A 22,445-nucleotide genomic window follows, 5' to 3' on the forward strand; every position below is an offset into this window, starting at 1 on the left:
GCTCTGCCGTCCGGTACGAGGGCAACAGTGAGGCTATTCTTAATGTGCCAAACTACGGATTATCTCAAACCAAACGGTGTTAGATTAGCAATTTGAATGATATGGAGGCATGCTGTCGAGTTCGGTGGTACACCTGGATACATACAGTACACATACGGGGTGTGAAGTAAGGTATTAGTGAAGTGTATAGGTGCCTATCCTCAGGGGTCGCTGTATCATCACCCTTTCATTTTCTAATTGTGTTCTGATTTCTGAGTTTGGTAAGTGTGCACAAGCCGTATGAACTGCATGGGTTGATCCATGACAAGAATCATTACTGTCATAATAGTCATAATGACTTGACCATCGGTCTCGAATCGTCAAATGAGTCACCCAAACTGTTAGCGCACTCCAACTATGGCTGTCTGATGGTTTATTGGACTGTAGCACTACCATGTCCTTGTCATGATTCACGACTGTCACCTCTTCTGTCTGTGGACATGAATGCTCTCTGAAATGTTCACGCCATCTGCAGTCTAATGTACCCGACCTTGGGTAACACCACCTCAATCTGAGGGCGTGCCTTACACATGCTCGCGGATATACCAGGCTATTATCTGTATCGTATCAAGCAAGACTCTATCATTCTCTACCTCTCTAACTAATGAGTAAAAAATGACTTGACCTACTCATCTTGACTCGGTATTGACGTCAACCACCAATGGGACTCGTCCATTAACATTGCTGTATTTTTTCCTGACTGGAGCGTTTCATCGTCCTTCCTTCGGCCTTTTGCAGTATGTGAATAATGATTGGCTCTTAAATGATTAGAAAATTGCTGGCAAAAAAATTTGAGAAAAGGAGAAAAATGAAGAGCGGAAAATGCGGTGAGCTTTCAGCCGACCAATAAGCATTAGCTAAAGGAAAGCTTTTATCCAATAAACGCCCAGAATGCTGAGCCTGGTTATGAAAGCCCCACTGCAGTTGGAAAATTTGGTCCGCCCCAGCAGTTTGTCTCTGTGTCCGAGGTCGTTTTGCGCTGTAAGCCTGTAACAGCCAGGCTGTCCCGCCCTGCCCAGCAGTATGGGCTCCGTTACTTCTACTTAGTGCCAAGTACGGCCACTCCTCTTCTATGAATCCTTCTTTTCCCTTCTTCCAATTCACCCCATCTCATTCTCAAACACCAGCACCGTGCTTCTACCATCTACTTTTTTTTTTAACATTCCAAACACTTCGAACCATCATATACCAGATTTCGTCAAGGATTCAGTGCCAGAATGGCTTTCGTTGAGCTGTAGATCACTCACTGGGGGGCATGTCCTATGCTCCTCAGTCCAGCAGCTCCGAGTAACTCCCAATTTGACTTGACGATATCTGTTTCTCTTTCGACGCAAACTGTGAGAAAGCGTCGAAATTGCCCCTTAGCACGTTCACAGAGGAAGCACTTTTGACGTCCGTTGAGGACTTGAGGTGCTTTTGTGGTCAACGAAAAGTCTTCGTGCTTTCCCCCTCCTCCGATCCCTTGTCATCCGTCATCACATCTACATATTCTCCTCTCGAATCTTGATGTACGATAACGAACCAACCTTCCTTCATCTGAGACGACACTTTACGAATTGACGGTTGAAACTTTACCTTCCTTGCTCCTCCGGTTTTCGAATCTCGAACCTCCAGTCTCTTGGAGTCTCTGACGCAATTGATCCGCTCATATCAAACTTTGTCAACACCCGGGCCGCTGAAAACCCAAAGCCCAATACAACAATTAAATCTGGACGAGCTCCCTCAATTAAACACAAACAATTCTATTGTCATCAGCACAATGACGCAAACTAAATCCCACAAATCACCCAAGGGCGTTATCAAAGATAGCCGTGCTCTCAACATTATGAAGCACCTGGACCCCAAGTCTACGAGCTCGTCGTCACGGCGGTCCAGCAAATCTCTCCCTCTCAGCTCCTTTACTACTGACCATAGACGAAGAGCTTCAAGCTCGTCGATCTCCAGCGTCTCCTCGGTCTCATCTATCGAGGCCCTCAGTGACGATGCCAATGAATCAGAAGAGGACGCTGATGATGAAAAGGAACAGCCAGCTGTTCGTGGCCCGTCTTATGGTCGGCGTGACAAGAGCCGTAAGTCGGGCATCAAGTCTACTGGTCGGAAAAGGGTGAGGCTTTCCGACGATGATGGCTATGACGGCCAAAGAAGCAGCGATGAAAGCGATTCATATGAGAGCTCGGACGATGTATACGCTGCTGTGGACGATATCAGCGACGGAGACGATGAAGACCAAGATGTTGAAATATTGGAAGAGCTGCTGATCCTCGAGTCGGAGGACGAGCACGAAGTCGACAACGTTTTCAAGACTTCCGCAGTGTCTGAGCTCGAGTTGGCCGGTACCAACACTTTTGAAGATCACATGCTGCTGTCTGCTGCCTCGTTTTTTGACGAGGAGCAGCTCTACAGTGCCATGGAAACCTTTGGCGAGACTGACTTCGCCAGCGAAGCGGCTGCAGAGACACCCATGCCTAGGCGTGTCCATTTCGAGGAAGACTCCGATTCCTCGTCAGATAGCGACTCGCATACAGAGGATGAGATACCGAGTGATTTCTTGCAACAGGACAGTCTCGATCCTCAACTACGTCGTATGATCGAGAACGACAACGAAAACTACAGCAGCCGCCGTCGCCAGTCTGATGAGCTGTTCGCTGAGTCGGACTATGGCCATTCGAATATCTACCACGTCGAGTCTGACGCCGTTTCCGAGGGATCCGAGTCGAGTGGCTATGAGAGTATGCAAGATACCTGGGCTTTTACCTTGATCCTCCTACTGACATGTTTGAAGCCGATGATGGCGAGACCACAGATGAAGACCTGCCACCACCGGCAACAATCACCCACCCCCGTTCCATCCTCCGCCGCGATTCCTCCGCCTCTCTGCCTCCAGCCGACGAGAACAAAAGTCAACCCCCTACTCGCCGGCGCGGTCCAATCCTAGGTACTTTTGTCGCAGACCCCCACAAGCCGGTGGCCTTGGTCGACTGTACGGGGAAACATCTTGTCATCATTCCAGCCTATGCATCATCCCGCCATGACTGGCTTGAATCTGCCACCAACAGCATTTGCGGCACTGCGAACAATAGCCCACGTGCCACTACAATGCACCTCATAGACGAGAGCGACACGGATGCTCTGGCCTCGCCGAATCGTCACGACCTTAGTCCGATGTTGGCATCGAGCGCTAATCTAATGATCACCGCCCTTGGAAACGACATTGCCCCGGGTGGTCAAGTCATGGGTCCTCCGGAGGCATTTTACCCATCTCGTGATTTTGCTATTGATAGTTCCTTTGAGGATGACGACGACGACGATGATGATCCGGAAGCCGCCTTGAATGTCGAGGATTTCATCGATTTTGGAGACGGCTCCTCCGACGAGGAGATGGGCAAAGCATCTGACGAAGATGCGATTACTTCGCCAATGGCCACTGCATCCATGACAGTCGTAACCGGCACTCCTACCCCTAACCGTGGAGGTGATGCACAGCAGAGCAACAGTGCTGAACGCTTCCTGAATCATCTGGATCGTGGCATTGTTACGGCCTTCCGTCGCAACCATAACAGATATCAGGCCCTCTTACGTTTACCCCAGCACCGCGAATTCATGCCTGCCAATTCGCCGTCCCGGCCTGCTAGCGTCTTCCGTCATGCCAGACATGCTGACCAGCGCACTCCCACTCGGAAACGCAAGGCTAGCGGATATGCCGGCGGTGATGCTGTGCGACGGAAGCTCATGGATGCTCATCGACGCACTCAGATTCCTTTCTAAATCTAGCAATGCTACATGTTTGCGCCCGCAACTCCTTATGGACGCCTCGGAAGGCATGGAAGAATTCTTTTATCTACCGTCTGTGTCACAGCATAGACTGTCTGGCAGGTCCTCTAGATATTGCGCTGTGGGCTTGTTTACACATAGACGTATATTGATTGATCTAGCGAGTCAGAGTTGTTACTTTGATGCATCTGAGCATGGTCACGGGAGCTGTACTATGGATACATGTTCGAGGACCAAAAGTCGATGCCTTTTGAGTTGTGGTGTCTGGTTCACTTCGTCCATTGTAGATCTGAGATCTACTCAATTGTCTACTTTGGGGGCTTTTTTTTTTTTGCTTTTTATGGCGCGAGCAAATACCTCAAGGATCCTGGATCATTTTTCGTTTATTTTTATTTTATTTTTATTTTTTTTGCATTCTATGGTCATGATGTTATACCAGCCATGTGAGAGTCATATACCAGCAAATCAAAAACAGATTCAAAAGTTCTTACGCTTCTGATTGCTCCTTGTAACTATACATGTAAGAGAGACCATTCGGCATTTGAAGAGCGAAAATCTTCAAAGCTTTTACTCGTAGTTCCTAAAATTTCTGAGGTCAGGCAATAGTCGCATAAACAATATTTACAATAGATCCTGCCGAGTGCCGAGAGCAGGCATCGTGCGACACTGCCAAGAACACCGTCGACGCCTGGAAGAGTCTTTGAGCTCAAACTCGAGATATTCCGCAGAGTAACAGCTAGACAGAAATGCTCCTGGTCAGTATCTACAGAGTACGGAGAACAATCTGGTCCGCAAGCCGTGCTGTCAAGTCCACTAGGCCATCCGTCATTGACCGAGCACTGACGCTTAAACGTGAGAATGGAGAGACTCTCTGGGGCTGGAGTCAGGTAGCACCAGCACAGTAGTACTGCTAGGGTAGCTACGGTAGTAGCTACTAGCACCGGCTAGACTTGACCAAGCTAGAGTCCGTCTTGCATACATTAAGTGGCTGACTGTATGATTCCGAATGTGACGCTCCGAGGTTGTAGTACCGTACTACGAGTCTACAGTGGTCAATAGGGTATCTGATCTATCCTGAGCATGGACTCGTGGTCGAAATGATGGTTCGTTCACGCCACAGCGGGAAATAGTCGATAGTGATGCCATACTATTACTCGGGCTCTGACCTTGACTTCACTTCATCTGTAGGCTCCCGTGCAGGATGTGACCGTGACCCTGGCCATGCGCATGGAGATATGCGGTATGGTTCGTTGGATGGGAAGATCATGCGGGTTCGAGCTGATGGCGGCTATGGTGAAGAAAAGAACGACCTGAGGAGGGTGTTGTTCTTGATCATTGCCCGTTGCTTGTTTGGCTAATGGTCCAGGGAGGACTCGGAGTGCATAGACACTTGGTCTTGGAGTCGGTAGAGCAAGTAATCTATTTCTGATAAATATAGCAGCCGACAACGCCATTGGGGGAATGATGAGACTGGAAGAGTTTCAGGGCGAGACGCCAGCGGTCTTGGCTGGGGGCTTGCTTTTGCTTCGCTTATTTTTGATATTTGGATTTTTTATACTTCCTGAGTCAGGAAGTCCGATCCTTCTTTTGTTTGCCTGCATATGCTGCAGATTGCCATTGAATCTGCATGCTGTAACCGGTGGATGTAGAATATAGAGGATATTGGTAGAGTGTCGTGTTGCAGGGTGATTTGACATGTCTATGGGCAACGGCATAACAGCTGCGGGCTTTCTTTTCCCTTCTTCTGCTTCTCCACCTATCTACCTCACCATCATCGTCGTCCACTTCAATCCCCGTCCATCCGTTCATCCATGCATTAGCCGAATGACTTTTAGCTTTTAACCTTTTTTTTTTTTTTATGCTGATGATAATCATGATGATTTCCCACTTTGACATTGTACAAGCTTACCGCGAGGAGCCCAATGCCGCATCTGCAGACTAGGCGCCTGTTTGAACCCCTGCCACCGCATCTCTACATTTTTGCAATTTCAACGTGTGCCTCCTCTTGTGCATGACCATGACAGTGACAAATAAGCTGCCATATACATACCATAATAAGGAGGACGTTGCAGGGAAGAATCAACCCCTCCAGGGACTGAGGCCGGATCTAGACTGAGCGCCCCCGCAGTCGCCGGCATTCTCGCTTTAATTAGTTAGTCCAGTCGAGGTATGTGAGCTCACCTCCAGCCGAGTAGTTCGTTTTACTTGTCTCCTATGAAGTGGTCTAGTCTTCTCGATCTGGACGGCCCTGAAGTAAATGATTGGTGGCTCTTCGCGCTTCCCTGATCACTTTCTGCTTTCTGGTCTGTTCCTGCACTAGCGCGCGACTTCAAACGGACTGCATTTCTAGCGCATGCCGGCCAATTGGCCCCTGAGGTGTTTCCACTCTGATCGCTCATTGGCAACAGGGCTCTTGGCTGACGGTTTCACCAGCTAACTCAGGCACCGCCTGTCGAACGGCTGCTGGATGTGTGAAAAGAGGCGTTTCTCAGAATGTCTTACCTGCTTTTTTGGGCCCAATGCTTGACAAAGATGCTCCGCCAGATGCCCTGTGAATGGTCCGTTCGGACTGGCCCATTGTCCCATAACCACCATGTCCTTTGTCCTTTTGTCCCTATTGATGGATCATGAGGGGCATGTGCTTGTTTCACTTGCACCTCCAGAACCGGTCAATGGCATGCAACGGAGTAATGCTGTGGCTCGTTTCATGTTGCCAGGGCCGGCTTTTAAAAAGAGCTGTATGCCCTCTTCCGCTTCAAGAGAACTAAGCGTTTTGATTTCTGTTTTCCTAGTTCTATTACTTTGCCTTGGCTCTGACCGAGTCTACCTTCGCTTTCTTTTTTATCATTGTCGTTGCTCTTTGGTGGACAGTGATCCCAAAGAAGCCCCATTCACCCGTCGGATTCACTCTTTGTGCCTTCGGGATCGTTACCATAATTCTATTCATAGCTCTGCTCTGGAATTATTGTTGTCGCTGGTGTACGATATCAATAATAGTAGTACTCTTCTTCTGGATCTTCTTTCGGTTCAACGCAACTTCGTCCTCAACTATTTCTTCCTATCGTCATCTTCTGTCTGTCGCTCTAACGCAACTACACACTCAACATGAAGGCCGTTCCGGTCACTCTCGTTTCTCTTTTCGCCGTGGCCCAGGCCACTGGCTCGGTGAGTGTCCTTGAGTCCCTGAGGTCTCTTGCTTGTATACCTTTCTGACTTTCTTCAGTGGTGGGTCACGGACAAGTGCTACTCCAACCCCGAGAACTCCGACAACCACTGCACTGAACATCAGAAAGGTGGCTGGGACTGGTCTGACCTTACTACCGGGTCCTTCTCCTCGTATGGAGGCTTCGATTTCTCCGGTTTTAAATGCAGTGACAGCTTCAGCGGTGGCGGCAAGCGTAGCTTCGGTGGTGTAAGTCCGCTCAATCTTCTCCTTCCACATCACAAAAGCAAGATGCTGATGGCGCACAGGGCAAATACATTGAAGGAAAGCTCTCCTCTGCCCCCAAGTTCTCCTGCGGCCAAGAGCAAAAGGGATTCTCCATCAGCAAGCTGCACCTCTCCACCTCCAAGGAGACCGACGTGCACATCGTCTATGGCATGCCCGATGGGTCCACCTGCCGTAACGTCGCTTCTTGCTCGCCCGAGGGCACCCAGGTCAGCAACGACCAGTGCGGTGGTGCCACCTCCGTGAGCTTCGAGCACCCCGAGGGATCGGAGGACAATGACTGTGACATCGGTGTCCACAGCATTGACTTTGACTGCTCTCCTGGCAAGACCACCTCGACTCGCACCGCTGCTGTGCCAACCGAGACTGGTGTCAGCCCCGAATCGTCCTCCACTCCCGCTAGCCAGGAGTCGTCCACTCCCGTCGTTCCCACTCCTATTCCTTCCTCGTCTGATGTTGTCCCCACGTCGTCTTCTGCAGGCATCACGACGCCCGTACCTGTCACCACTCCTGTCCAGTGGACCACCTCGACCGTGTACACTACTAGTGAGATCACCATCACCAGCTGCGCTCCAACGGTGACCAACTGCCCCGCCAATTCGATCAGCGTCATTACCTCAACCATTGCAGTTTCGACCACTGTGTGCCCCGTTACTGCTACCGAGACTGCCTCTGTCTCTCTGCCTTCTTCTGTTGCTGCGGGCTCGAGCTCTGGAAGCCCGACCCCCGACGTCACTCCTTCTGAGACTGCTACTGAGACAGCTCCATCCGAGACTGACTCCGAGACTCCTTCTGAGACTGCTACTGAGACTGCTCCATCCGAGACTGACTCCGAGACCCCTTCTGAGACTGCTACTGAGACTGCGCCATCCGAGACTGACTCCGAGACTCCTTCTGAGACTGCTCCCTCTGAGACCTCCCCTGAAAGCACACCCACTGGCAGCTCTCCTGTCGAGTCGAGCTCCTCGACCCCGGCCATCACCACACCTGCGACACCTGCTTCCAGCACTGCCCCTGCCATCACTGGGGATGTCACCACGACTGTTGTAACATACGAGACCGTGACTACCTGCCCTGTGACTGAAACCATCTCGACCAGTGGCACCGTCACCACCACTACTTACAGCACTGTCTCTACCGTCACTCTGACTTCCACATCGACCATCTGCACTGCCTGCCAGGCCAGCACCACTCCCGCCCCCTCGTCGGTCGCCCCTGTCACCACTGGCCCTGCCCCTGAGGACCTGACCACTACCGTGGTGACATACGAGACCGTGACTACCTGCCCTGTGACTGAAACCATCTCGACCAGTGGCACCGTCACCACCTCTACTTACAGCACAGTCTCAACTGTCACTCTGACGTCGACCGCCACCATCTGCACTCGCTGCACCGCGGGAAGCACCACCCTTCCCTCAGGCCAGTCCCCCGTCACCGCCAGCGAGACCAGCGGCGTGCCCTCCGTGACCGCAACTCCCTCGTCTGTCCCCTCGGCCCCTTGCCCCAACGTTGTGCCCAAGTGTATCAACACCTGGCTCAGCCTGCTCCCCAAGTGCAACTCCAACAGTGACGCCAGCTGCTTCTGCCCGTCCTCCGAGTTCACTGACAAGGTCATCGCCTGTGTGCAGTCCTGGGGAGCCTCGCAGTCGGAGGTTCAGGCCGCTCTGTCCTACTTCACCGGTATCTGCGCTGCCTACGTGCCCAAGAACCCCGGCATCGTGACCGCCATCCCGAGCACCATCACCCTGGTCCCCACCATCAACCCCACCGGCGCCGACGCAGTCACTGCTCAGCCTACTGGCGGGGCCACCGCCACGCCGACCGGTGGTGCGGCCGTCACGCCCGCTCCCCAGGCCCCATCCGCCCCCTGCACCACCATCACCTACTCCTCTTATACCGTGACGGTGCCCCAGGTCGCTTTCTCAACTGCCACCAGCGGCTCGACCACTACCGTGGGTCTGATCCCCGGCCCGGCCCCGACCTCAGGCGTCTCCGCGGGCACCACAACCCGCATTCCCAACCCCTGGCTGTCCTCGACCCTGGTGACCCACCCAGGCACCGCATCGGCTACTGCCTCTCCAACCGCCGGTCCCCTCCTGTCCAACGATGCCTCCTCGGGCTCTGCCTCGAGCATGATCTGGGCTGTCGCTGTCGCAGCCCTCTTTGGCACTCTCTTCTAATCTGGCTGCGAAAATGTGCTTTTTCCGTCGCAACGTGTAACTGCTTGCTACCTTCGTTCTTTTCAACATCAGGTAATTACTGATGAATAATAATGTACTGCAGTTTCTTGCGTTATTCCTTTCCTGGATAATACTAGATAGATTGTCGAGAGCCTTCCAGCCTGCTTGAGATGTACCTAGAGATGTGTTAGTTCCCTCTGGGTTCTTCTCATTAATGACTTACTAAATCCGTTCTGATGCTTGAGAGACTCGTATTTTAGATGATTACCAGCACCTAGTTTGGGTTATCAAAGGCCATTTTCTACCTACAAAGCACACGTTAATCATAGGCAACTTAACAACACTATTTACACTACGTTAGACCTATCTAGGGCGTGTCTTGGATGCTCTGCCTTAGGCATGCAGCTCAATTTTATTCTATAGGGCCAGCAGCCAGCCCACTCCTTCTTTCTCTTTCCCCTAGTTAGATGTTCATCAAGTTGGATGGGTGCACAGCCATTTCGCCGTGTGGCCTTGGTTTCCGAATAGTTCGTCAAGTCTATTTTCATCTATCTACACAATGGGAAATCTGACCTCCTTTTCTTTTAATACATTCCGCAATCTCCAACATGTGTGCCCGAGATGAGCGCAAAAAGATGTTGAAGTGTGCTACCCACGGATTCACCCCTGTGGCGCGAGGGTCTGGTACGTGAGCACCTTTTCGTATAATTGCAACGAAACCACGACACACATTCAGCAAGATCGAGTCGTCTGCTGAAGAGTTCGCAACCCGCGCTTCGAGGTGGAAGACCCCATCCCGGAAACTAATCTGATGCAAGCTCCGGTGCAGTCAATCGCGAAGGAGAGCAAGCTCAGCTGCGGGAATGCGGGAAGGCAGGACGCGAAGACGCCTCCCAGTTCAATGAGGCTTTCAACAATTCCGTGGCCGTGTACATCCGCACCTTTGGGGAATTCGTCGGATGCTTCGAAGTGTAACACCTCTCCATCGCAGTAGCGCTTAATGGCGAAGGCTGCGCCGTGTCTCTCGACATTGATCGATCATACGGCGTCCTCTATCTGGACGAGGCTCTCTACTCTGCATACGCCTTCTGAAATGTATCCAGTACGCGGTTTGAAAATGAGTGGAAACCCGAGGTTGTGCTCGAGCACGGTTCTAGTAGCTTCCTGTACGATAGTCGCTTGATATGCTTCATGTCCCTCGAAGAGTCTCAGCCTGAACATATCTGTGACAAAAGCGAATATCTCCGGAGAACACGCTGGCAACGAGAGCTCCAGGGCGGCTACAGCAACTCGCTCTTGGTAGTGATCGCAGAACGTCACAAGGCCATCAATGTGACCGTCGTACGCGCGGATTGCGCTCAACGACTCGGCGTGTAAACACCTCATCAGACTGCAATGTGGATTCGGTTGGAAGGAACGCTTTACACCAGTGGGCCCAGTGCAGACCTTCGAGCCAGTGCCCGGGATTGTCGAGCACAACCATATCAATTCCCAGAGCTTCGGCCGCAGTGGAGACGGTCTCTCTGTTCCCTCAATAATCAGGGCTGCGACGACCGCCTTCAACAGGGGCAGGGGTTTTACGTCGGGTTGCTGCATTGACGGCCAAGGAAATGATAGCCGGTTGCGTAATTCAACATTGAGGTCTTCTAACAGCGAATGAAGGTTGTTGTTGTTGTGGGCATTGGTCTCTTTCAAGACCATACCTCCGGCAGACACAGCGAATGTATTGAGCCTGTTGCAGTGTCTCGATGCACATAGCGGGTCCCTCAAAAAATTGATGCGGCTTTGCAAATGCCACAACGCCAGTCACTAGCCGGCTCCTGGATGAGGCGACTGCGGCGCTGGATGCTCAGTCCGAAGCGATGGTGCAAGAAATGTTGAATAAAGCTTCCGAGAAGAGGACCACGATTGCTGTGGCACATCAGCTGAGTACCATCCAGCACGCGGACGTCATCTGCGTGGTCGAGGCGGGGAGGTTGGTCGAGATTGGCAATCATGAGGAGTTGATGAGAAAAGACGGCGTGTATGCTGGGTTGGTGGAGACGCAGAATCGAGGAGTGGCCCCTGAGCAGGTGTTGTTCAGCATGATGGTTTATCTATTCTAGTACTGTGGGGGTCATCGAAGTGTATTCAACGTTGCAAGCATTGTCGCCCTGCTATGTATGTAGAAGATTGCAGCTTAGTTTACATTCCTCCTGCCCAATACCAGACGGATTCTGCATCAGTAAGAAAGATAGGACACCCGTTTCCTTCGGGGTACGGACAGGATCAGTGGAGATCACTAACACGTACCCACCATTAGTCCTTGGGAGGCCGGTTGGCATTGATATCGTTTAGAATCTCCCCTGCACCAGCCTTGACCAGTCTTGCCGCAAGTTCCTCTCCGAGCGCGTTTGCTTCCTCGACCGTCTGGACTCTTGAAGTAATGGTATCCTCAACGCTTTGGGTGCCGTCCAGACTGACAACAATAGCGTTCATCCTCAAGTCCCCGGAAGACGTCCACTCCGTTTCCACCCCAATAGGGACACTGCAACCACCCTCCAGGGTCCTCATAAGAGACCTCTCGGCAAGACAAGCAAGAGTGGACTTCTGGTCGGCCAGTTTGCCCAGCAATTCCTGCATTTTACGGTCTCCCTTGCGAATCTCCAATCCCAGAGCGCCCTGGCCAACGGCATGGAGAATGCCCCCGTCCTTGGAGCCCAGGTACTGGTTGATGCGATGCTTGAGGCCCACCCGCTCGAGGCCCGCGGCAGACATGACCATACACGTATACTCACTGTCTGGATCGTCCACCTTGGCGAGACGAGTCTCGACATTGCCGCGGAGATTGGCGAACCGGAGAGACGGATAGAGCCGACGGAGCTGCGCTGAGCGCCGCACGGAGGAAGTGCCGACTACCGCGCCTTCGGGGAGGCTCTTCAAGCTCGTGTATGGCAGCCCGGCCTTGACAATCAGGGCGTCCCGCGGATCATCACGGGCCGGGATAGCTGCGAGCTCACAAGACTCGGGGAGCCTAGTCGGCATATCTGGTCCAGTTAACTCTGCGGTTCCTCATAATGACGGAGGGAAGTGAGATTATTCACCTTTCAGGCAATGCACAATTACATCCAATTCACCGGAAGTGAGCTTCTCTTCCAGCTCGGTTGTCCAAAGGCTCTTAGCGCCGAAGTTATACAGCGCCGTTAGCTGGTCTCGATCGCCCAGTGTACGGAGAGCTTCAATCTCATAGGATCGATCCGGGGCAATATTTTGTAGGCTATCCCGGATGCCCTCCGCCTGGACCATGGCCAGATTGGATCGTCGCGTACCGATTCGTAGCGGCGACTGGGGCGTCGGAGAGGTTTCCACCATATTGTCGGACTATGATGGGGTCGAGGGGAAGATCGGCAGGGAAAGAGGGAAGCTAGGAGGGGTTCTAGCAAGACCACAGAACATGGGATGGATATATTTATTATCCACCAACGTACCCACAAAGACAGAACGAAAGACGGACCCAGCTGACGCTAAAGTACTGAAACGCTTAGTATGCAAGCGACGATTTAGCGCTCGATCCAGCGTCGTACCCGACAATTAGCGTAGGGCATTTCCAGTAATTCGCATACGGAAATTACCATCTCAAGGGAAAAGCCACTTATCAGAATGAGGGTTATTCTTCATTGTTGAAGCATTCCGTCCCAGCATCCGCGACTGGTGCACAGACGTCAGGATCGACGAGTGGTGTCCGACTGACAGGGCATAAACAATCTGCGGTAGCGGATGCTGCATCAAGCCTCGGCCCAGCATAAAACGAACTCAACCTGTTTCTTAGCTTCATCTTGTTAACAAAACGGCCAATGTTGAAGTGTGCAATTTTGCTTGTCGGTCAGACCTCACACTCGTCTCTATCAGCGTTGGAAGAACATGATGGAGCAAGGATACAGGGGTCGTGGCTGTCTATGCGTATTCTTGTCTTTCTGAAGACAAGTACTGACGCATGTTCACCTCTGAAAGACTGGTCTTCATGAATTGGGATGTACTGGCTTTTCGTTGCATGGACACATGTAGCACCGATGGGTGTCGCACATGGAATTCATTATGACCTGAAGACGATCTTCTTAAGGCATCGAGGCGTCCATTCTTTCCATATGCCACGGACTGGAAGTCGAAGTGGAAGTGTCCATGCACAAAAGGACCAATATCCCATTGCAGGTTTAATAGGGATTGAAGTCATCGAAGCTACTACACAACGGATGAAGCGGATGAACTGACTGCATAGAGTTGGGAGTCAGCCCTGCCGCGAGAGAACAGTTCACACACTACATATCAAACCTCCTGTCGGGACAAAGACATCACATGCTATAAGCCCAGCAGTGTCACCAAGTCTAGTCTATTTAAAGGCACAAACCAGCTGCCTTAACCCCAGCAACAGCAGCAGCTAGTTTCCAAGTCACTACGTAGCAGGCCACTTGCGAAACAAATCCGACAACCGATCCAAAGGCGCCGTAAGCAACCCTACAGCAGTCTCAAACGGCGGCGTTGAAGGCGCCGTCGGATGCGCATGCGAAGGCACGAAGAGCTTCGTCCTGTTCAGCGACTGCGACAGCCCGAGGCTTTCCTGCTCCGAGAGCGCGTCTTCCAGCCACCGGATATCCTCCGTCTCTTCGTGATGTATATGCTCCTGGAGATCATCCCAGAGGGATTGCAGCGTGGGGATGAAGCGCGGGTCCGTGGATTTCATGTCCTGGAAGGTCTTGAGCTTTTCCTTTACCTGGTGGTTGTCGTTGTTGCTATCAGCCACAACGCTGTCTCGTTTGAAATAAGGAAAGGGAACCAACAGTCTGATGCTCGGCCCTATCCTTCCTCGCCAACTCCTTGCCGTCGTCGAGGTATTTCTCCAGCGCGGGATATACGACCAGCTCCTCGCCGACGGCGTGCCGCGCCAGTTCCCAGGTGAACTGATTCTGGTACTTGGTCTGCTCCTCTGGATCGGTCGAGCTGACGATCAGCTCATAGAAGGATTTGATCTCGCTGTGGTCGTGCTTGATTGTGTCGAGGATGCGGAATCGGCGGGCCTGCGACCAGTCCGTGAAGGCCTGGACTTGGTGGCTTATGTTGCCTCGGAGGACGTGGGGCTCGGAGACATTGCTGTCTGCTGTCGATTTTCGTCCGTGTGTTGCGGCCATGATTTAGAGCAGTGATGGAGCGGCGGGGATGAGAGGGAGGGTGTGATGTGGTGTTGATCGGAGGATTACTCCTGCAGTTAGACAAGACATCATCATGAGAAATCGAGGTTGGATGTCTGTTGGTAACCGTCATCAATTCATCACAGGCACAACACAGCACATCTGATTAACCACTCATTATATTGATTATATCCAGTAAACCAAAACACCTGTACAGCTATGCAAAACATAATTAATCATCATACAATGCCTTCTCAACACTTTCATGACCTGTGTATGAGCATGCTCTAACCAATCACCAACGCCCTCACCTCAATACTCTCCCTCGGCTTAGCGCCCTCCCTCGTCCGCGGATCCCAAAACGCAGAATGCGGCACTCGCTCCGCAATCCCATCCTTCGCTGCCGCATAACTATCCGAGCACTTCAACAACAGTCTCTCCTCGTTCTCCATCCCGGAGAGATACATCCACCGCTGGTTAGGATTATACTTGACGGCCATGGTCTCGCCAGTCCGATGCGGGTAGCGGTGCTCCACAGCCACGAGATCATTCTTGTTGTCGACGGACGGGGCGGCCGCAAACGCCAGCGGCGCTGACTCCACGCGGCCGTTCAATGGCCGCCAGACGTTGACGATGCGGTAGCGCACGCCCTGGCTGAGGATGCGCTCGGCCTCCTCGGGATCGGTGACGTGCAGGCGGACGCGGTCCTGCGCCGCTTTGCGAGTTTGGTCGACGTGTGCCCGGTTGACTGGTTGGCGGGGGGCGTCGGGGTTTTGTTTGCGGATGGTGTGGTCGAAGAGGATGATGCGCTCGGCGCCGGGGATGTGCTGCAGGAGCAGCTGCTCGACTTCTGGGTAGTAGAGGCGTTGGACTTCGGCGTCAGAGTCGAAGGTTGAGTATGTGGTTGCTGTGGGGATGTGTTGGAGGACTTGGAAGGCGTGCGTGTCGAGGTTGTAGTCTGCTTCGTGGCCGCGGATGTCGGTCAGGGATACTTTGTGCACTTTTTCACCGTAGTTGCGGGGTGGGAGGCCCGCCGGTGGGGATTCCACGTAGTTGTAGGGCGTGGATCCGTCGGCTGGGGGTTCGTAGAAGGTTAAGTCGACGTCGACGGGGCCCCGGGGGACGGGGTCAACATCGGTATTGATGGTAGTACTTATGGTAGTGGTCGACATTCTGAAGTAAGTTTCGAAGAACAAATATCACGTCTGTTTGAAGTCGGTATACAGCAATAGTCTGAGACGATGTTGTTGTTCAGCAAAAAATCCTACCCTTATATACTCCGTACAGACTGATATATCATCCTGTTCATTTGTAATCTTATACGATGACTCCAAAAGTGTCCGACATGTTGCCTTTCTCAGGCATATTGCCTCGAGTTTCAATGACGTGCTTTGAAACATCCAATCACAACAGCCAAAAGCATCGGCCGATTCCCACTTTGACTGTATGTGGACCAATTAGAAGCATGACAATGGCCAAGTAATGACGTCAAAAAATTGGATTGGTAATCCGCCTGCCTTCCTAATAACCTGATTGGCTGCGTTGGTCAGCACGCAAGTGAGTTGATCCGAAGCTCGTATTCTCCCTTTAGATACCTAAGCATCAATAATACGTACTTATTGAAGTCAACAACAAATACGCTGGACCTAGTGGTTCGGCGACAGGCACATTGGAAGTGAGGGGACGGAAGTGCATCAATGACTGAGAACTGCCAAATTAGAACAAATGTACACGTCCGCAAGATCGGCAAATAGAAGCATCTGGTCTGAGCGCAAGTAGAATCTATATTCGACACGCCAAGCGCACGCAAGTGGACATCGAAGACATAGATGGATCACGGAAGTGCCAAAGTTACCATCGTCGCGTGCTTGGACAACAAGGTGAAGTCGTTGTACCACCAATAACACCAAGAAGTAAGCCAGAACGCCGACATGGGATTTCCATGTCCCATAGACCCTGTGTCCCAATTCAAGACCGTAGACAACGCCAGAAAGAAGTAGATGAGCCAGAAAGCATTACCGCTAGCCCGCTCTGGCTTTCTTGGAGCGCTCGTAGCTCTGGAGCTCCACGTCTCTGCCATTAGTTTTGAGCGGGTAGAGATGGACCCCCATATCGGTGGGAAAGTCGGGATGCAACAGACTAAAACGGTGCGGATTCTGAGGTACGCCATCCACCTCGGCCGGAACTCGCTCCACAAGCAGCTCGATCAGGCTACGGTCAACCCAACCGGCGGACCTGTTGTGCAAGCGGTCTAATCGAGCACAGTCGTCTTCCACCTCTTCATTCATCAGAGACGGCAGCGGTGGAGCATTGCTGTTAGGTCTCGCGTGGTAATTGGCGAGGACGTTATATGGCAGGTTCGGCCGGACCGCGGGCTTGTCCGACAGCTCTGCTAGAGCGTTGAGCGCATGGTTTCCGTGCGTCCGTGTCGAGCGTGTCGCGTGGTAATTCTGGCTGGCGGTGCGCATCATGTCGGTCGCAGGTGTGCCGTAATCTTCCAGCCCGGTGCCGTCACCCGTGCCTGACTCTTCGACATCAGTATTATTCCCGTTTGTCGTGGTGCCCGAAGGTTGATCGGCCCGTTTGGAGGTCGAGAAGAAATGCACCGTGGCGACGTGAGCTTGATTGGCATGTGCGCTGAGTTCCTTCTCGGTGAATAGAGTATGCATGGAATATGCCGGCGCGTGCTGCTTCTCGGCAACCTGGGCCTTGGCCCGCTCGGCCGGGTTCGGATCGCGCACCGGCGAGCCAGTATCGTCCTCGGGCGCTTTTCTCTTCCTTTTATTGAAGTCCGACACGATCCCGTTCCCCAGTTCGTCCAGGTCGACCCGGTGACGGGTATGCCGGGTTTTGCGATTGCCGTGCACCCCGCCAGGACTGGCAGGATTGGTAATGCTGAATTGATTGGGATGAAGGAGGAGAGCATTGGTATCAGCAATGTCGAGCTGCTCCTTTTCCCGCATCAACCGGGCCTTCTTTCCTGAAATTGTCTGTACCAGCCGTTCTCGCAGGGTCGAGGAGAGGTTATTGTATTCTTCACCGGCGAAGTGCACCCGGAAGGCGTATTCGCGTTGGAACCTTTCTAGATTATTATTATGACGGTGCTGCACACGTTAGCTTCCAGATATTCTAGACATTGACAGAAGTAAGCAGAAGAGAAAAGGAAAAGAAACTCACCACAAGCGCCGCCAACTCCGCATCCCTCTCCTCCTTAACATGATTCACCTCCTGCACAAACCTCGAATACCACATCCCCGACAAACTAGCCATCTCCTTTGCAAAAGCACCCCCACCAATCGTCTTCTCAACCAAAGCAGCGATTTCCTCCGCCGAGTCGGGCAGCGGACCCGGCGAGTACGGATCCGCATTGTTGATCAATGTCATATCGCACTGCAACGTATGCAGCTGCTGGCGGAATTGCGCGTCTCGATTCTGGCTGAAGGTCGCCGTGAGATCGTGCAGCCGCTCTTGTAGCGCTCCGCGGCGCTTGTCCCGTTTCGAGAGGGGGGCGTTCGTCGCGGGGCTTGGGGATCGACCTCTAGGATGAAGGCTGCTGCTCAGTGCTTGTCCAGCTGCGCCAGTAGCTGGCGATACCGGTGCTGGGGAGTAAGCCATGGCTTAGGTGTGTTTTATGAGAAGCCAGGGCAGTGTGAAGATATTGACGGGGTGAGAAGCGGGTGCTGAAAGGATTAGTTGCGGGTGGATCAGGTCCTGAAGTTTGATAGTAACATAAAGGGGCCTGTTTGAATCACTAGAGATTGAAAGAAAGACTGCATGAACGGCGAGCAAAACCAGCTTTTGGTGACAGAGCGATGCTGCGTTCGGGGGAGGAGAGCCAGCAGCTGGGTAATGGAGAAGAAAGCGGGAATCCGGCGTCGCTCCCGAACTGGAATAGCCCCGGTGACAGTTTTGACCGCCCAATTGCCTCAAACAAGTCTCAAGCAACAATAGGGACTATATTTCTTCTATACTCCGTACCAATACCTGATTGCCTTGGTCATGCAAGACGCCTGAGACAATGACACACATCTTGTCTTAATTGATCAGATCGTGTTTAATCAAACCTTAATCCCAAGCATTGCTGCGAACCACTAGTCTTACAGGTACATGCTTTACGAATATCTGACCAATTCTCAAGTCTATTGGTGTATTGTGTATAATTGCTCAGCAATCGTACACGGTGAAGCTAGTCATACATTGTAAGCCATCTTCTAGTGTTGTGGACATGGAGCAAAGTTGGGTGGCCAGAGCCATCCAACCCATGCCCAAGAGTCAGCTCTTTGATTTCAAAAACGACAAAAGTATAGCACCCGGGTATTGTTGTAATCCATCCGACCAAGCAATGCACGATATATGTTCCCAGACATTTCTTCATGCAAAATCCCATACCGTAGCCAAAAACACCGTAGACGCCTCCATAATCACCTAGGCTCAATTTTCTAACCCAGTGGTAACGCAAATAAACGAAAGCAGAAGCAATGAAATGGTTGTCCGGAGACCTGTCAGACGCATATCGCATCTAGTGTGAGCGACGGATGACGAACACTCCGAGTTCTACCCCATCTTGAGGCTCAGTCTCGTAGGGCCGTCTGCGGATCCCGTCAATAATCTCACCCAGTAACATGGCTGAGGTCACTTCCTTGTCCGCAGCCACGATATAGGGATTTGCAATATTGGACGTCGCCTTGTGTGTCGGCAGGCGACGACCATTCTGCCAGTAAAGGCTGAGCACTTCTTTCATGCGAGCCTTCTCTTGGTGGATGTACCACTCCGTCCAGAGATTGCGATCCAGGTGGGCACTACCCTTTCGGGCATCAACAATGCTGAATTGAGATGAAGAAGAGCTCAAAGCACGACATAACGAGGAAAGATTGTTCTTGAGGGTGTCAAAGTCCTCCATATGAGAGACTGAAGACAACTTGCCCAAGTATCGACCAATATCGGCGGAGAGCTCGTTGACCACGACGAGCTGACGAAGCAGAGGATCGAGGATCGGTCCGAGGTACTGAGATTTGAAGACCGAACCACCCCTTCTCGTAGGGTAAATGAACATGAGGGAGCCGCCATCCGGAGAAAGTTCCGAGAGACGATCTACCAGGAAAGATGGTCGGGATGGGGAGAAGAGATCATTGTATTCCTGGGCCGACGAAGGTGGGATGTAGCGCTCCAGGACCGAGATGTGTACCGACTGAGGCGGAACGATTGGCATTGGAAAGTGTTGTGAAGCCTTCATCTGAATGGGGCCTCGAAAGTCGTGGTACGCGGACACCACGGCTGCGCTGGAAAAGACGGTGGAGTTGAAGTAGTCATTGTTGGGAAGCATACAGCGCGGCGACCCCGGGGGTGAAGTAGGAAGGTTTGTGAGACTGAACTGCTCAGGGACTGCATGTGTGACATTGATATAGGGTGACTGTCCTTGATGAGGGCGGGTTTGGATCACTTGGACGAGAGAGGAGAAGACACCTTCGTGAGTGCGATGCGGCGTAGGTTTTTCTGCTGAGTATGGGTAGGGGAGCGTTTGAGAGACGAGCTTGACGGGTTCTCCGCGGGCATTCGAAAAGGGCAGCGATGATACTAAGGACCAATTGTTTAGTTTTGAACGGGGACTCGTTCAAGTGAGTGGGAAAAAACCTACCAGTCGATTCGATGGAATTCTCCAACCATGAATCAGGATCGCAATCCATATCTCCTCCCGGGGAGTTGTGGCTTTCATCCGAACTGGAAGGCGACGCATTCGACAGTCCGTCCGACGGGCTCCGCAGACCGACCGAAGCCGCTCCTCCCGGTGAGTTATTTATATTCGGGCCTTCATCCATGGGCATCGGCCCCGGATTCCGATTCAATTGGGAATCAAACAACAACATGTTAGATCGAGTGTTCCACAATACGTGCTCGTCGTCCTCGGGAGGCGTTGGTGGAAGGGCCGTGGGGTAGTCGCTTTGAAGACAGTCCTTAGACGAGGCGCTCCACGCAGCCGATGTAGACAGTGATGTTTGAGATGCTTGAGAGCTCGACGCAGAGGTTGTAGAGAGGCGGGGAAGACGGGGTTCAACGGAATGTGTACGGGACTCGATTCGGCTGGAGGGTTTCGAAGAGAGGCCGAGTTTCTCGAATGGAGGAAGGCTCAACGATATGTTGCCTCTGTTCAAGAAACGCGAGACGGTTGATGGTTTGGTGACGAGGGATCCCTGGGAAGCTCGCCGCTTCAGTCGGCTGGAGCTTCCGCCCGGGCGAGAAGTCGAGGATTGTTGAACTGGAGAGATTGGAGTTGTTGGTTGGCTGTCGAACGAGTTCAAGAGCATCTGACGCGAAGAGCAGCCTTCCCACGAAGCATTTGAAGGCGAGGTTGAAGAGGATGGCGAACGCATGACCGAGCTGTCTTGCACCCCAGTGGTAGACCAGTCCAGTCCATGACACTGCGTCTGATTCATTCAGGCGATCGGCCTGGGATTTTAAACGACAGGGGAGATTGCCGACGCCTCGTCGTCAGTGACTGCACGAGTCCACTCTGGCAGTTTGTTGAGACGAGTGAATCTGAGTTGATCAATGGATCTGGCTGACAAGACGCAATTATATGAGCGGACAGGCTAGTGGATGCGTTGGCAGAAGGATCGAGAGGCGGATATGCGGCGTGAGAAATGGTTGAAAGGACGAGTAGCGGTCGTACAGAAACGACAGGGATGAGGAGAGTGCGAGAAGGATGTTGAAGAACGGACGAGGAGGAGGGGAAGCACCCAGAAAAGAGGAAACGGCACAGTGGGGAATGGGTGAGATTAGCAGGGAGCGGAAATCGTGGTCATTGAAAGGTGCCAGATGATGGGATGGAAGTAAAGTTGAGTTGGGTATGCAAGATTAGGATGAATAGAAGGAGGGAGAAGAAATGGAAGAGAATAGAGAATGCTAGGTACTGTATCCAGTCGGTAGTCTGGATAGGTATGGATTAGTCGGTAGCCCTGGTAAGGTAGGTACCTTAGTTTAATGACGCTGGGACGTGGAAGTCCAGAAGGGCCAGACACATTTCGCTCGCTCAACCAGCGGAAGAGCCAGAAAGGGCGCCTCGGGCTGTGACTTTCTACCAGCGTTCTAGACCCGGCAGCCTTGGCCTGATTGGGGAGTCCATGACACGAGGACGCCCGCTCGGCCCAGTCACAATCCATCCTGGTCAGCTCTCAGCGATAAAAAATAATATTCTTCGGAAAAAGGAAAGAGCTCAACTAATTAATTAATTATTCTGCCTGCATAGGATCCAAGTAAATGTGCATAACTCACATACCTAGACTTTTTGATATGGATTACAACAACGATGGATTATCACATTTCTATTGTACGACATACCTACTTAATTCATCTTGATTCATTTAACCAAGGCCTAACCAGGTGGCCATATTCTCTTGATAAAATTCAGAGAGCTATCCTAGATCGACAGCAAAAAAGCAAGTATCCCCAGCTTTGGCCATAGCCCAGACGCCCTCCGACCTGTCTAGGCCTCCATGATTGCCGATCGGGGAGTACGGACCCATTACGGATTTACAGTGCTCCGTAGACCAGATATGTATGTATTGAAGGATTTACGGATCTCGATGGATGAATTACATTTACATGGACGATTTTGCCTCCCAGTCTAGTCAAGCCCCACTCCCTTAACAGGGATACGATCTAGCAGCATTCAGAAATGTTGGCAGAGTTGGAAATTAACAACCACCCAAATAACATCTATCCACTCTGTCGCATGAAAATCATTAATTATTCTGTTCATCGTTGTCAGCTTGAATCTGGATCTACCATCAGCGCCGCCTTATCAACCTAAATAGTCCTCCAATATGAATACATACACATCTCGACTCA

At 52.0% G+C, this 22,445-nt stretch overlaps 8 protein-coding genes across 8 annotated transcripts; 3 read left to right on the forward strand and 5 right to left on the reverse strand.

Moving 5' to 3' along the window:
* Positions 1 to 1,798: 1,798 nt before the first annotated feature.
* On the forward strand, positions 1,799 to 3,804 carry Aud_003594 (uncharacterized protein; the record flags this gene model as incomplete). The annotated part of the gene is made up of 2 exons (XM_043288544.1): positions 1,799 to 2,768; positions 2,822 to 3,804. 2 exons carry the CDS (start codon positions 1,799 to 1,801, stop codon positions 3,802 to 3,804), a joined length of 1,953 nt encoding a protein of 650 aa, XP_043144479.1.
* A 3,111-nt stretch (positions 3,805 to 6,915) lies between these two features.
* Aud_003595 (extracellular serine-threonine rich protein) lies at positions 6,916 to 9,438 on the forward strand (the record flags this gene model as incomplete). The annotated part of the gene is made up of 3 exons (XM_043288545.1): positions 6,916 to 6,975; positions 7,034 to 7,222; positions 7,282 to 9,438. The coding sequence occupies 3 exons, from the start codon at positions 6,916 to 6,918 to the stop codon at positions 9,436 to 9,438; spliced, it is 2,406 nt and encodes an 801-aa protein (XP_043144480.1).
* A 1,191-nt stretch (positions 9,439 to 10,629) lies between these two features.
* Positions 10,630 to 11,543, forward strand: Aud_003596 (uncharacterized protein; the record flags this gene model as incomplete). The annotated part of the gene is given in 3 exon segments (XM_043288546.1): positions 10,630 to 10,811; positions 10,828 to 11,063; positions 11,245 to 11,543. 3 exon segments carry the CDS (start codon positions 10,630 to 10,632, stop codon positions 11,541 to 11,543), a joined length of 717 nt encoding a protein of 238 aa, XP_043144481.1.
* Positions 11,544 to 11,736: 193 nt separating this feature from the next.
* Positions 11,737 to 12,789, reverse strand: Aud_003597 (porphobilinogen deaminase; the record flags this gene model as incomplete). The annotated part of the gene is made up of 2 exons (XM_043288547.1): positions 11,737 to 12,464; positions 12,522 to 12,789. 2 exons carry the CDS (start codon positions 12,787 to 12,789, stop codon positions 11,737 to 11,739), a joined length of 996 nt encoding a protein of 331 aa, XP_043144482.1.
* Positions 12,790 to 13,867: 1,078 nt separating this feature from the next.
* On the reverse strand, positions 13,868 to 14,600 carry Aud_003598 (HHE domain protein; the record flags this gene model as incomplete). The annotated part of the gene is made up of 2 exons (XM_043288548.1): positions 13,868 to 14,185; positions 14,253 to 14,600. The coding sequence occupies 2 exons, from the start codon at positions 14,598 to 14,600 to the stop codon at positions 13,868 to 13,870; spliced, it is 666 nt and encodes a 221-aa protein (XP_043144483.1).
* A 287-nt stretch (positions 14,601 to 14,887) lies between these two features.
* Aud_003599 (putative methyltransferase) lies at positions 14,888 to 15,772 on the reverse strand (the record flags this gene model as incomplete). Its single annotated transcript, XM_043288549.1, has 1 exon — positions 14,888 to 15,772. The coding sequence occupies one exon, from the start codon at positions 15,770 to 15,772 to the stop codon at positions 14,888 to 14,890; it is 885 nt and encodes a 294-aa protein (XP_043144484.1).
* Positions 15,773 to 16,621: 849 nt separating this feature from the next.
* On the reverse strand, positions 16,622 to 18,215 carry Aud_003600 (Sds3 domain-containing protein; the record flags this gene model as incomplete). The annotated part of the gene is made up of 2 exons (XM_043288550.1): positions 16,622 to 17,704; positions 17,778 to 18,215. The coding sequence occupies 2 exons, from the start codon at positions 18,213 to 18,215 to the stop codon at positions 16,622 to 16,624; spliced, it is 1,521 nt and encodes a 506-aa protein (XP_043144485.1).
* A 904-nt stretch (positions 18,216 to 19,119) lies between these two features.
* Positions 19,120 to 21,031, reverse strand: Aud_003601 (uncharacterized protein; the record flags this gene model as incomplete). The annotated part of the gene is made up of 2 exons (XM_043288551.1): positions 19,120 to 20,174; positions 20,236 to 21,031. The coding sequence occupies 2 exons, from the start codon at positions 21,029 to 21,031 to the stop codon at positions 19,120 to 19,122; spliced, it is 1,851 nt and encodes a 616-aa protein (XP_043144486.1).
* Positions 21,032 to 22,445: the final 1,414 nt, after the last annotated feature.

The sequence above is a fragment of the Aspergillus udagawae genome (assembly GCF_001078395.1).
Source record: "Aspergillus udagawae IFM 46973 DNA, scaffold_2, whole genome shotgun sequence".
Classification (NCBI taxonomy): Eukaryota; Fungi; Ascomycota; class Eurotiomycetes; order Eurotiales; family Aspergillaceae; genus Aspergillus; species Aspergillus udagawae.